This window comes from Gadus chalcogrammus, chromosome 17 (assembly GCF_026213295.1).
Source record: "Gadus chalcogrammus isolate NIFS_2021 chromosome 17, NIFS_Gcha_1.0, whole genome shotgun sequence".
Taxonomy (NCBI): domain Eukaryota; kingdom Metazoa; phylum Chordata; class Actinopteri; order Gadiformes; family Gadidae; genus Gadus; species Gadus chalcogrammus.
The window spans coordinates 17,012,133-17,024,632 of NC_079428.1; the positions used below are offsets into that span (position 1 = coordinate 17,012,133).

At 40.5% G+C, this 12,500-nt stretch overlaps 1 protein-coding gene across 1 annotated transcript in view; it reads left to right on the forward strand.

Moving 5' to 3' along the window:
• Nucleotides 1-12,500, forward strand: part of LOC130369810 (NACHT and WD repeat domain-containing protein 2) — a 39,920-nt gene that overhangs the window by 11,459 nt on the left and 15,961 nt on the right. Inside the window, 1 exon segment of the mRNA XM_056575367.1 lies at nt 604-692. Within this exon segment, the coding sequence (XP_056431342.1) occupies nt 604-692 (89 nt within the window).

Sequence of the window (12,500 nt, forward strand, 5' to 3'; positions counted from 1 at the left end):
GGACTAATATGTGCTCGCCTAACCAGATATGATGTGGTTAATGCTGTGAACACCTCCTGTGTTAGGAGAAAATACTAATATGTTTGGAGTGAGTTGCTATGCAAATAGTGCTCACAGGAATGTTCGATTTATTCATTCTGTTATTTTAGAAAACGTTGTTTTCTATTCTTCTATTGTGAGTATTGCAGGGATTATCAACATGGCAGTTATCCCTCGCCAAAGATAACGTTGGAAAAGGCAATCCTAGCATTCCTGGAGAACTGGAGATTTCCTCAGCAAGGAGGCCCTCATTAAACATGTCAGACATTACCCAATGTTCAATATCCTACTGAATAAATGCCTCTTCACATGCCTCTGGTTTGGTTCTGTGTCTCCTCTCTTCACATGCCTCTGGTTTGGTTCTGTGTCTCCTCTCTTCACATGCCTCTGGTTTGGTTCTGTGTCTCCTCTCTTCACATGCCTCTGGTTTGGTTCTGTGTCTCCTCTCTTCACATGCCTCTGGTTTGGTTCTGTGTCTCCTCTCTTCACATGCCTCTGGTTTGGTTCTGTGTCTCCTCTCTTCACATGCCTCTGGTTTGGGTCTGTGTCTCCTCTCTTCTGCAGAAACGGAGGCAGAGAGGAACGCTCTGAAGGAGCACGTCTACCCCAAGCTACGGGACTTCTGCAGGGAGAACTACGGCATAGAGTTCCAGGTAACGGCTACTGGCTGTCATGTGGAGGTCTACTAGGGTTCAAGCATGGACGGTACAAGCACCTGTTGTTATTGTTATTGTTGTTATTCCACCACTTTCACCGGTTCAGCATGTGCACCTGGCTCGTTTTTTATGTCGCTTTGCACACTGATCAACATTGATCAATAGAAACCTTAAAATGCTCCCCTATAGGTCTTCTTCTTGTTATAACATTGAACTATGTGCTTCCATTTTGAATCTCTAAAACATCCTTTAACCCAATCATCTTAGACAATACTTTCTATTGTAAGTAGTCCAGCTTTATTTTGATGCCCTAGACTCATAGTCACTATTAGAAGTTATCAAAATAGTTAAGAAATTCGAAACAATCTGGCTGCTCCAGCCAGAAGTGGTTTCATTTTAATTACGGTAACTGAAGAACCAAGTGTAATGATGGTCTTTGTTGTCTCGTCACTTTTGGACCGATTTGGCCTCATGGGGGTATTAAAGCTATGAAACCGAATGCCCTTAGTCTGAACCAAACCAACATCATGGATCTTGAGGATCAACGTAACATCTGCTCAAGTGACCTCAAAAAATAACAAATATTTGGTGGGTCTTAACGGTAGGTCTTTTTTAAGTATTGAGTCCTAGCTCAAGGGATCAAGATTAGCCAGTACAAATGCTGTCCGAATTAGCATATAGGGGGCACTATAGTTCCCAATTGGATACCAGAACATTAATGACTATATTCACCATAGCTTTCTACCTATTGCTCTGATTTTGACTCACTTCGATCATGTGGTGTACTCATGTGGACAGTACACCACATGATTGACACAAGGATGAACATGCCATTTATTAAACAGAGGGGAAAGGGGGAGGAAGCAGAGAAACCTTCTTCCAGTCCATTGAATCAATCCTCCAACCTTGCGAGACTTTTTTCTGATAAGAAAAAGTTCACTAACTTTCAAACATTGAGCTATTTTAATATTTTAAAAGGGTCTCTTACCGGCCTCTCTCTCCTTCTGTATTGATGTGGGCTTCTTGATTGGCAGTAGGCCTCAGCTGGGTGGTTGCTTATTGACTCCGGCTAGCTCCTGTTTGTCCTCGTCTGCTAACACTTATCAATGGTCAGGGCTTTGTGTTCATCTCAGACTCTTTCAGAGACAAAGCGCAGGCTTCGTTACAAATCGTATACTTTTTCTTCTTACTTGTAGTACATGCTATACAAAGTACGCACTTCTGCGCAAAGCATGCAAACAATTGGTAAAACGACGGGTGATGTCACTGATCAGCACGCCTGTGGCGCCTCCCGCGACTTCCACAGGCTCAGGCCATGTGACGAACCTTCTGCTGCGCAAAGCATTGTGGGGCAGAAGAGCCTAAAACAGTATGGCTTCTATACTGCGAAATGCGACCGGATGTAGTACAACATCCTGGTGTTTTTGGCTTACTGTATTTTCCATACTTTGTTTTGGGAAAGACTAAATATTTCTTTGCCGTACTAAAGAGTATGGTTGCATGGGTAATGGAACGCAATGTTCCACAATGACACATGTGTGATAATCAAATGGTCCCCACTTCAGCTCACGGTTCAAACGGTTTTCACTATTGATTTTCCTGACAGCTCATTGCTGCATTGCAGCTATATGTTGTGAATTGTGGTTTTATTATTATTTGATATGTTGTACTTTAAGGGTAATTACAGTGGCTTTTGGGGTAGTTTTAGTGAGGTTTTATAATGAGCAGGTAGGTGTCAGAGCATCGTGCCCCAGGATGCCTGAATAGACCTCGAGGGTTTGATCCCTGCGCAACTCAACCATCAAGTTCTATTCTTATCATATTCTTCAGAGTACCATAGCTGTGAAAAAAGACGGCCCTTTTTGCTGAATTTGAAAACTGGTCAATGTATCCCTGGCTTGTGTAAGACTGCTTGAATAGAAGTGCAAACAACTAACGTATGACACATTGAGTCAAATCTTTGACTGCAACCATTTAGGAGGAATTTACATCCCTGCTTGAATGCGGCTGTTTGCCTGTGTGTGTGTTTGAGTGTGTCACCATCTTATGGCTCAAAAAGGTTGTTATTGATGTCAGCCAATTAAGATAATTAACCTTAATCACAGAGACTTCCCTGATCCTAAAAGACAGAAAAAACAAAACCAACGATCAACAACTGAACCCTAACCACCTCACCCACCATCCCAAATCAGGACCAGTAATCAAACCCAGACCGCTAACAGGAAGTGTCCTCAGAATACAGCTTGCTCATGCCCTGCCCTCTGGGTTTGTGAGCGGCAGGCCGGAGATAAGGACGGTCCATCCTGTGAGGTCTGGACAGACAAGAGCTGCTGTGTGGCCCCGGGCATCCCCCTGCTTCTGCCTTTGTTTCAGAGCAAATTGATCCTGGTTGGGTAGCAACCGGGGTGTGGACAGTGGTCACGGAACGGGGGGGGGGGGGGGGGGGGGGGGGAGTGGGCGTAGAGAGGGGGCCGGAACGATATAAGAAGAGAGTGGGGGGGAGAGAAAAAGAGTGGGAGTATGCCAGGGAAGGGAGGAAGAGAGGGAGTGAGGTGATGAGAAGAGACACAGGGAGAGTGTGCTGGGTAGAGGGAGAGAGTGGGGGATAGTGAGGGAGGAAGGGAGGCGAGAGGATGGCATTGGCAGGGTGTTGTAAAGGTTTGTTCAGTGAAAGCAGAGGAGCCCTGGCGCCTGACGGGCCCCGACACAGAACCGGAGGGGCCGCCCTTCGGTGTGTGTGTTTGTGTTTGTTCTGACGACAGACCTGCTTTAATTATCCTCCGCGCCCCCGCTGGCTGCACGCGCCGTGTCCGGGAGGATTCCTCTCTCATGAAACCCACTGAATGGTGAATACTGATGAGCAGTGTAAACGCTGTCGTCTCCATCCCGTCTTGTGTATTGGTACAATGGCGATTAGAGTGAGTGACCCCTGCTGCTGCTGAGAATTATCTCGGGCTCAACTCATTCAAACCACCAGCTCATATTGTGCTAGCTAGGAGAGAAGGGGATTTAGTTTCTTTGCCAACAATCTACCAGAGGAAAACTAAATCTGCTAATGACGTTCTTAGTTCAGCTTCTTCCAATCAAGGAGATAGTATCTCTGTGATTCATTTTTTTGTCTTGTTTTGGGGGGTTTAGCTGAAAACTTTGTCTACACTCGCGTCGATAGTTTAGAATTGTTCATTATAATTGACGTCCAGTTAAGAACACAATCCATCAACCCTCTGAGCAGATCTGTGCCCCACCAACCCGTCTTATCTCCATGTGTCTTCAGAGCAAAGTGAGGAAGATCTCACCAATCACTTCCAGACCGGATCTCCACAGAAGAGATTGAAACTAGTAGTACCTGCTCATGGTATCAGAAGAGGCTTGATAAGCGCATTCCCCTAATGACACGCATTACCACGATGAACAGTGGTAGTAGTTGTAGTAGTGGTCAGTTTGAACCTTATATCAGTCTATCTGTGGGCCTCCCTGAGCCAGACGCCCTCAGCCCGACCCTACCTCCAGCAGGACATCTGATCATTAATACAATCACCTGCTGACAGACTGCTGAGCAGATATCACCTCATAGTCCGGGCCTTCCCTATCCACCACAACACACCTTAAGGAGCAGCAGCTAACTCCTGGAGTAGGGAAGGGCAAGCTAGGCACAGGATGAGGAGGAGGTGGGGGATGAAGGAAGAGGGAGGAGGAGGAGGAGATGGGGGATGAAGGAAGGGGGAGGAGGAGGAGGAGGAGGAGGAGGAGGAGGAGGAGGAGGAGGAGGAGGTGGAGGAGGAGGTGGGGGATGAAGGAAGAGGGAGGAGGAGGTGGAGGAGGTGGAGGAGGAGATGGGGGATGAAGGAAGGGGGAGGAGGAGGAGGAGGAGGAGGAGGAGGAGGAGGAGAAGGGGGAGGAGGAGGAGGAAGAGGATGATGAAGGAAGAGGGAGGAGGAGGAGGAAGAGGAGGAGTGAGCGTGAGCTGGCGTCGGAGTGTGCGTCGTCCTGGCAACCTGCCGCCGTCAGATGACTCAACCCCCAGTCGTGCCTCGCGTGCCAAACTGATTAAACAGAAAGCCTCGCCGTTAATACCGTGAATCACTTACAGTGGAACCCCCCACACACACAAACACACACACACACACACACACACACACACACACACACACACACACACAGCCCTCAGCCATTTGTAGAAATTGGCTGTTCAGCGAAAACGGAATCCTGGAGGTGGACGACGCAGTGTGTGTGTGTGTGTGTGTGTGTGTGTGTGTGTGTGTGTGTGTGTGTGTGTGTGTGTGTGTGTGTGTGTGTGTGTGTGCGTGCGTGCGTGCGTGCGTGCGTGCGTGCGTGCGTGCGTGCGTGCGTGCGTGCGTGCGTGCGTGCGTGCGTGCGTGCGTGCGTGCGTGCGTGCGTGCGTGCGTGCGTGCGTGGATGTGTGTGTATTTGTGTGTTTGTGTGTGTATGTTATGGTTACAGTGCCAACTTATAGTCAATAGTAGTTTACTGGTTTTCTACACAGTATATTATGCACACATACACATACTTGCATTCCCAATTTTTGGGAATTTGTTAGTTAGGATATTAATGTGGATATTATCATAATTTTTTATATATAGTTGTAAGAGGTGGCTTTTGAATTGTTATATCTATCCGATTGATGAATCATTAAACACAAACACACACACACACCCAAAATCATACATATTATGATGTGGTAGAAACCATTTTCTGCCGCTGCATAAACACACACACACACACGCAGACACACACACACACACACACACACACAACCACACACGCACACACACAATTCTCTTTGACTCTCTGTGACTTGGTGCGATGCAGACTGTAAAGCTTGTCCCTCAGACGTGGGCTGTAGCTGACAGTGCAGGCGGGGGGAGCCAAGGCGAGTTGAGGACAACACTGTGTGGCGCTGGGCTCCCCTTTGAAAGGGAATGATGCAATGTTTAAAATATCTAAAAGCAATCGGAGGGCATTACTGCAACAACAGAAAATAAAAAGCTAGGTCGTTTTTAATTATCATGTTAATGCATAAAACGTATTGAACATATCTCTAATAACAACAAACATTTCATTTCATCACTTTAATATGTGATAGTGAATTTATAATTACTAATTAGAAGAAAAGAGTATCTGATGTCTCTTAAACTGAACATGAGCATAACAACAGCTCATGCACTTAGGGCTACACCCAAATGAATCTATTAATTGCTCATGGACAGCAAACTTTTGATGTCTCTTAAGCCTGGAAGAAAAACCTGAATTCATTCTACAACTTGTGGCATAACCTTGCAATTGTCTCCGTATTTGAAATACCTTATGAGCTTCATTGTTTTTATGAATAATTCAAATTAAGGATTGTGCCTGGTATGAATATGATAGTTAGGGTTTGTCGGTTAGTAAAACCTTATTCCAGTAGGGAGGTCATTTATGATTTGATAGTTCAGTATGTGTGGCTCCTGGCAGCCACCAAGCTAAAGCAGAATCTCTCAGACACTGACTATACTTGGGCTGTCAAGGCTTATCGATATATTGCATGGATATTTTTTATTTTCTATTTAAAATGGGTAAAATCGTATTTAATCTAAGAGCTGTGCACAAAACGATGATTAGCTCTCGCTCTCTCTCAACACACTGACACCTGTCTGTGAGGCGCCCCATCTCTCAGTTCACGATCGGACTCAGAACAGGACAGTGTGCCGTGTGTCAGTTTAACCTGTGTTATAGACAGCCTATGTTGAGTCAGTTTAACCTGTATTATACAGCCTATGTTGAGTCAGTTTAACCTGTATTATACAGCCTATGTTGAGTCAGTTTAACCTGTATTATACAGCCTATGTTGAGTCAGTTTAACCTGTATTATACAGTCTATGTTGAGTCAGTTTAACCTGTATTATACAGCCTATGTTGAGTCAGTTTAACCTGTATTATACAGTCTATGTTGAGTCAGTTTAACTTGTATTATACAGCCTATGTTGAGTCAGTTTAACCTGTATTATAGACAGCCTATGTTGAGTCAGTTTAACCTGTATTATACAGTCTATGTTGAGTCAGTTTAACCTGTATTATAGACAGCCTATGTTGAGTCAGTTTAACCTGTATTATACAGCCTATGTTGAGTAAGTTTAACCTGTATTATACAGTCTATGTTGAGTCAGTTTAACCTGTATTATACAGTCTATGTTGAGTCAGTTAAACCTGTATTATACAGTCAATGTTGAGTCAGTTAAACCTGTATTATACAGCCTATGTTGAGTCAGTTTAACTTGTATTATACAGTCTATGTTGAGTCAGTTTAACCTGTATTATAGACAGCCTATGTTGAGTCAGTTTAACCTGTGTTATAGACAGCCTATGTTGAGTCAGTTAAACCTGTATTATACAGTCTATGTTGAGTCAGTTTAATCTGTATTATACAGCCTATGTTGAGTCAGTTAAACCTGTATTATAAAGTCTATGTTGAGTCAGTTTAACCTGTATTATACAGTCTATGTTGAGTCAGTTTAACCTGTATTATAGACAGTCTATGTTGAGTCAGTTTAACTGTATTATACAGCCTATGTTGAGTCAGTTTAACCTGTATTATACAGTCTATGTTGTGTCAGTTTAACCTGTATTAAACAGTCTATGTTGACTCAGTTTAACCTGTATTATACAGTCTATGTTGAGTCAGTTTAACCTGTATTATACAGTCTATGTTGAGTCAGTTTAACCTGTATTATACAGTCTATGTTGAGTCAGTTTAACCTGTATTATACAGTCTATTTTGACTCAGTTTAACCTGTATTATGCAGTCAATGTTAATTCAGATTAACCTGTATTATACAGCCTATGTTAATTCACATTAACCTGGATTATACAGTCAATGTTAATTCAGATTAACCTGTATTATACAGTCAATGTTAATTCAGATTAACCTGTATTATACAGTCAATGTTAATTCAGATTAACCTGTATTATACAGTCAATGTTAATTCAGATTAACCTGCATTATACAGTCAATGTTAATTCAGATTAACCTGTATTATACAGTCTATGTTGAGTCAATTGAACCTGTATTATACAGTCAATGTTAATTCAGACTAACCTGTATTATACAGTCAATGTTAATTCAGTTTAACCTGTATTATACACTACAGTCAATGTTAACTCAGATTAACCTGTATTATACAGGCAATGTTAATTCAGATGAACCTGTATTATAGTCTATAGACAGCCTATGTTGAGTCAGTTTAACCTGTATTATAGACAGCCTATGTTGAGTCAGTTTAACCTGTATTATACAGTCAATGTTAATTCAGTTTAACCTGTATTATAGACAGCCTATGTTGAGTCAGTTTAACCTGTATTATACAGTCAACGTTAATTCAGTTTAACCTGTATTATACAGTCTATGTTGAGTCAGTTTAACCTGTATTATACAGTCTATGTTGAGTCAGTTTAACCTGTATTATAGACAGCCTATGTTGAGTCAGTTTATCCTGTATTATAGACAGCCTATGTTGAGTCAGTTTAACCTGTATTATACAGCCTATATTGAGTCAGTTTAACCTGTATTATAGACAGCCTATTTTGAGTCAGTTTAACCTGTATTATACAGCCTATGTTTTGTGTCAGTTTAACCTGTATTATAGACAGCCTATTTTGAGTCAGTTTAACCTGTGTTATAGTCAGCCTAACAGCGTTACATTCAAAGCAGAGCCCCACTGGCTAAGCCGTTTTCTTATGTTTCTCCTCGCTCTACACTGGAAAAAGCCTTCTGTTGAACCAATTAAAAAAAACATGGGTAATGGTTCACATCTATATTACATAACTTGAGCCAATGACAAATATATAGCTTGCCTCAAACAATATTTCCTATGTTCATAAAAACAAAATAATACAACTTGGCACCAAGTATAATTCTATTCTTTGAATGAAGTTAATACATTTAAATCGTATGTTAAATCCTAAACAAAAAAATATTGATTCACTCCAACAATTGGTTCTCATTTAAGAAATATCTATCAGAAATAATTTGGTTTATCCAATCAAAAAGATTACAATTTAATCAAATAATTGTTTCTCATTATTGTATAAAGCATCATCATTTTTTCCCGCTCGGCTCTCGCCGCTTCATGGCCTTGAGGCGCTTCTGTCTGGATTCGACATCACATCGCGACATCAGTCAGGGTTAGGTGCTTTGCCAAAGACACCTTGATATACTGCTTGGTGAAGCCGGGGATCGAACCAACAACCTTAAGATTACCAGCCAACCCGCTCTACCACCTGAGCTACTGCCGCCACACTTTATATATATTAACAATCTAAATGGCAGAGTTAGACCAACTCCAGACCTCCCTCCAGACACAGACAGACTGTCCTAGCTCACAGAACCAGTGAGTCATCGTCACTCTGGTCAAGGCTAGTGCTTTCACCTCAAAAAGTCGCCAAAAGTCACCAATAGCAGCTGAAAAATAAGCTAGATTTGTCGCTTGTCGCTGTTTTGAAAAAAAGTCGCCAAAGGGGTCTGAAAAGTAGCTAAATATAGCGACAAAATCGCTAAGTTGGCAACACTGCGGTTTGGTCCAGTAGTCGTAAGCGTCTTTGTATTTAATGCGCATGCGCAGGCTTGTACGTAACCTTGAAATTGTACATTTGTCTGAACAAATATTTCTAAATTGAGCTCCTAATCAAGTACACTGGAAAAAGTCTTCTGTTGAACCAAGTAAAAAAAATATGGGTAATGGTTCACATCTATATTACATAACTTGAGCCAATGACAAATATATAGCTTGCCTCAAACAATATTTCCTATGTTCATAAAAACAAAATAATACAACTTGGCACCAAGTATAATTCTATTCTTTGAATGAAGTTAATACATTTAAATCGTATGTTAAATCCTAAACAAAAAAATATTGATTCACTCCAACAATTGGTTCTCATTTAAGAAATATCTATCAGAAATAATTTGGTTTATCCAATCAAAAAGATTACAATTTAATCAAACAATTGTTTCTCATTATTGTATACATCATCATCATCATTTTTTCCCGCTCGGCTCTCGCCGCTTCATGGCCTTGAGGCGCTTCTGTCTGGATTCGACATCACATCGCGACATCAGTCAGGGTTAGGTGCTTTGCCAAAGACACCTCGATACACTGCTTGGTGAAGCCGGGGATTGAACCAACAACCTTCAGATTACCAGCCAACCCGCTCTACCACCTGAGCTACTGCCGCCAGTGGGTCATCGTCACTCTGGTCAAGGGTAGTGCTTTCACCTCAAAAAGTCGCCAAAAGTCACCAATAGCAGCTGAAAAAGAAGCTAGATTTGTCGCTTGTCGCTGTTTTGAAAAAAAGTCGCCAAAGGGGTCTGAAAAGTAGCTAAATATAGCGACAAAATCGCTAAGTTGGCAACACTGCGGTTTGGTCCAGTAGTCGTAAGCGTCTTTGTATTTAATGCGCATGCGCAGGCTTGTACGTAACCTTGACATTTTACATTTGTCAAAATAGATATTTCTTAATTGAACTCCTAACTAAAAATATCTATATTTCACAGTATTTTGAAGTAAAAAAAAGTTATTTTAAAAATAAAACAATGTTTATTTGAATTGAATTACAAAATAATAATCAGATGAAGTGAGGCATAAATCCCTTTTTCCAGTGTATAACAGTGTTTTAGGAAGAAAACAAAAAAAATTATTTGGATTGAATGACAAAATTATTAATCAGTTGAATACACAACCTTAAAATTTTACATTTGTCAAAATGGATATTTCTTAATTGAGCTCCTAATTAAAAATATCTATATTTCACAGTATTTTGAAATAAAAAAAAGTTATTTTAAAAATAAAACAAAAATGTTTATTTGAATTGAATTACAAAATAATAATCAGATGAAGTACGGCTTAAAACCCTTTTTCCAGTGTATGTTGTTCTCTAAACTCCCATGCGGTCAGCGCTCCTCCCTTTCATCTCTCAGCCAATCAGGGCCTCATGCACCAACGAGAGAACAACGTGCATGTAAACATCTTCATGTCATTCATGCTTGTCGCTTGTCTGTTGGTCCGTCCTCCAATCCTTTACCACCTGGGCTTCACCTCATACAGTGTCCACAGCTGTTTGAGTAGTGGAGGCATCTGATAGTAAGTTAGCAAGTTAACCTTAATTGGAGCTGCACTGGAAAAAGTCTTTCATTGAACCAATTAAAAAAATGTAGGGTAATGGTTCACATCTATATTACATAACTTTAGCCAATGACAAATATATAGCTTGCCTCAAACAATATTTCCTATGTTCATAAAAACAAAATAATACAACTTGGCACCAAATATAATTCTATTCTTTGAATGAAATTAATACATTTAAATCGTATGTTAAATCCTAAACAAAAAAATATTGATTCACTCCAACAATTGTTTCTCATTTAAGAAATATCTATCAGAAATAATTTGTTTTATCCAATCAAAAAGATTAAAATTTAATCAAACAATTGTTTCTCATTTAAGTCATAATATGCATCCGATATAATTTGTTTTATCCAATTTAAAAGATAAAAATCGAATCAAACAATTGTTTCTCATTTAAGAAATATCTATCAGAAATAATTTGTTTTATCCAATCAAAAAGATTAAAATTTAATCAAACAATTGTTTCTCATGAACATTTTTAAACATAACATATTTTTGTATACAATATATATTAACAATCTAAATGGCAGAGTTAGGCCTACTCCAGACCTCCCTCCAGACACAGACAGGCTGTCCTAGCTCACAGAACCAGTGAGTCATCGTCACTCTGGTCAAGGCTCTCTACTGCAGGTTCAGCTGTAGGTGCTACCTTGAATGAATAAGCAGCTGATGTTCCAAAAAGCTTCAAAACATGATCAGGCAGCTGGTGCTCAAAGCAAGCATCACCTGACAGCTTTAATCCATATCGGATGTATAGGATGGAGTTTAAGGTCTGCAAGGACATCCGGTTCCTGAGTTTGCTTTTTACCACGAGGACTGAGCTGCCTTTAAGTGCGTTGAGACGGGGGAGGGGCCGCGCAGGCACCCGGTGCTCGTTGTGAAGAGGTAATAGCGATAGTGCTTTCACCTCAAAAAGTCGCCAAAAGTCACCAATAGCAGCTGAATAGAGCTAGATTTGTCGCTTGTCGCTGTTTTGAAAAAAAGTCACCAAAGGGGTCTGAAAAGTAGCTAAATATAGCGACAAAATCGCTAAGTTGGCAACACTGCGGTTTGGTCCAGTGGTCGTAAGCGTCTTTGTATTTAATGCGCATGCGCAGGCTTGTACGTAACCTTGAAATTGTACATTTGTCTGAACAAATATTTCTAAATTGAGCTCCTAATCAAATATAACAGTGTTTTAGGAAGAAAACAAAAAATGTTTATTTGGATTGAATGACAAAATTATTAATCAGTTGAATACACAACCTTAAAATTTTACATTTGTCAAAATGGATATTTCTTAATTGTGCTCCTAATTAAAAATATCTATATTTCAAAGTATTTTGAAATAAAAAAAAGTTATTTTAAAAATAAAACAAAAAATGTTTATTTGAATTGAATTACAAAATAATAATCAGATGAAGTACGGCTTAAAAACCTTTTTTCAGTGTGGTTCATTGGAATTCAATGACTTAAATTGACTACAGCTACCCTGAATACGACTTTCATCTATTAACTCGTCAGTGAACGTGATTGTCTGCCTGAGTCACGTCAGATCCATTTTCACGGGCCATGGTGGGGAGGACAGAAACACCTTCACATCTCCTCAAACTACCTATTTGGTTATTTTTTGTTTCTTATCAATGTT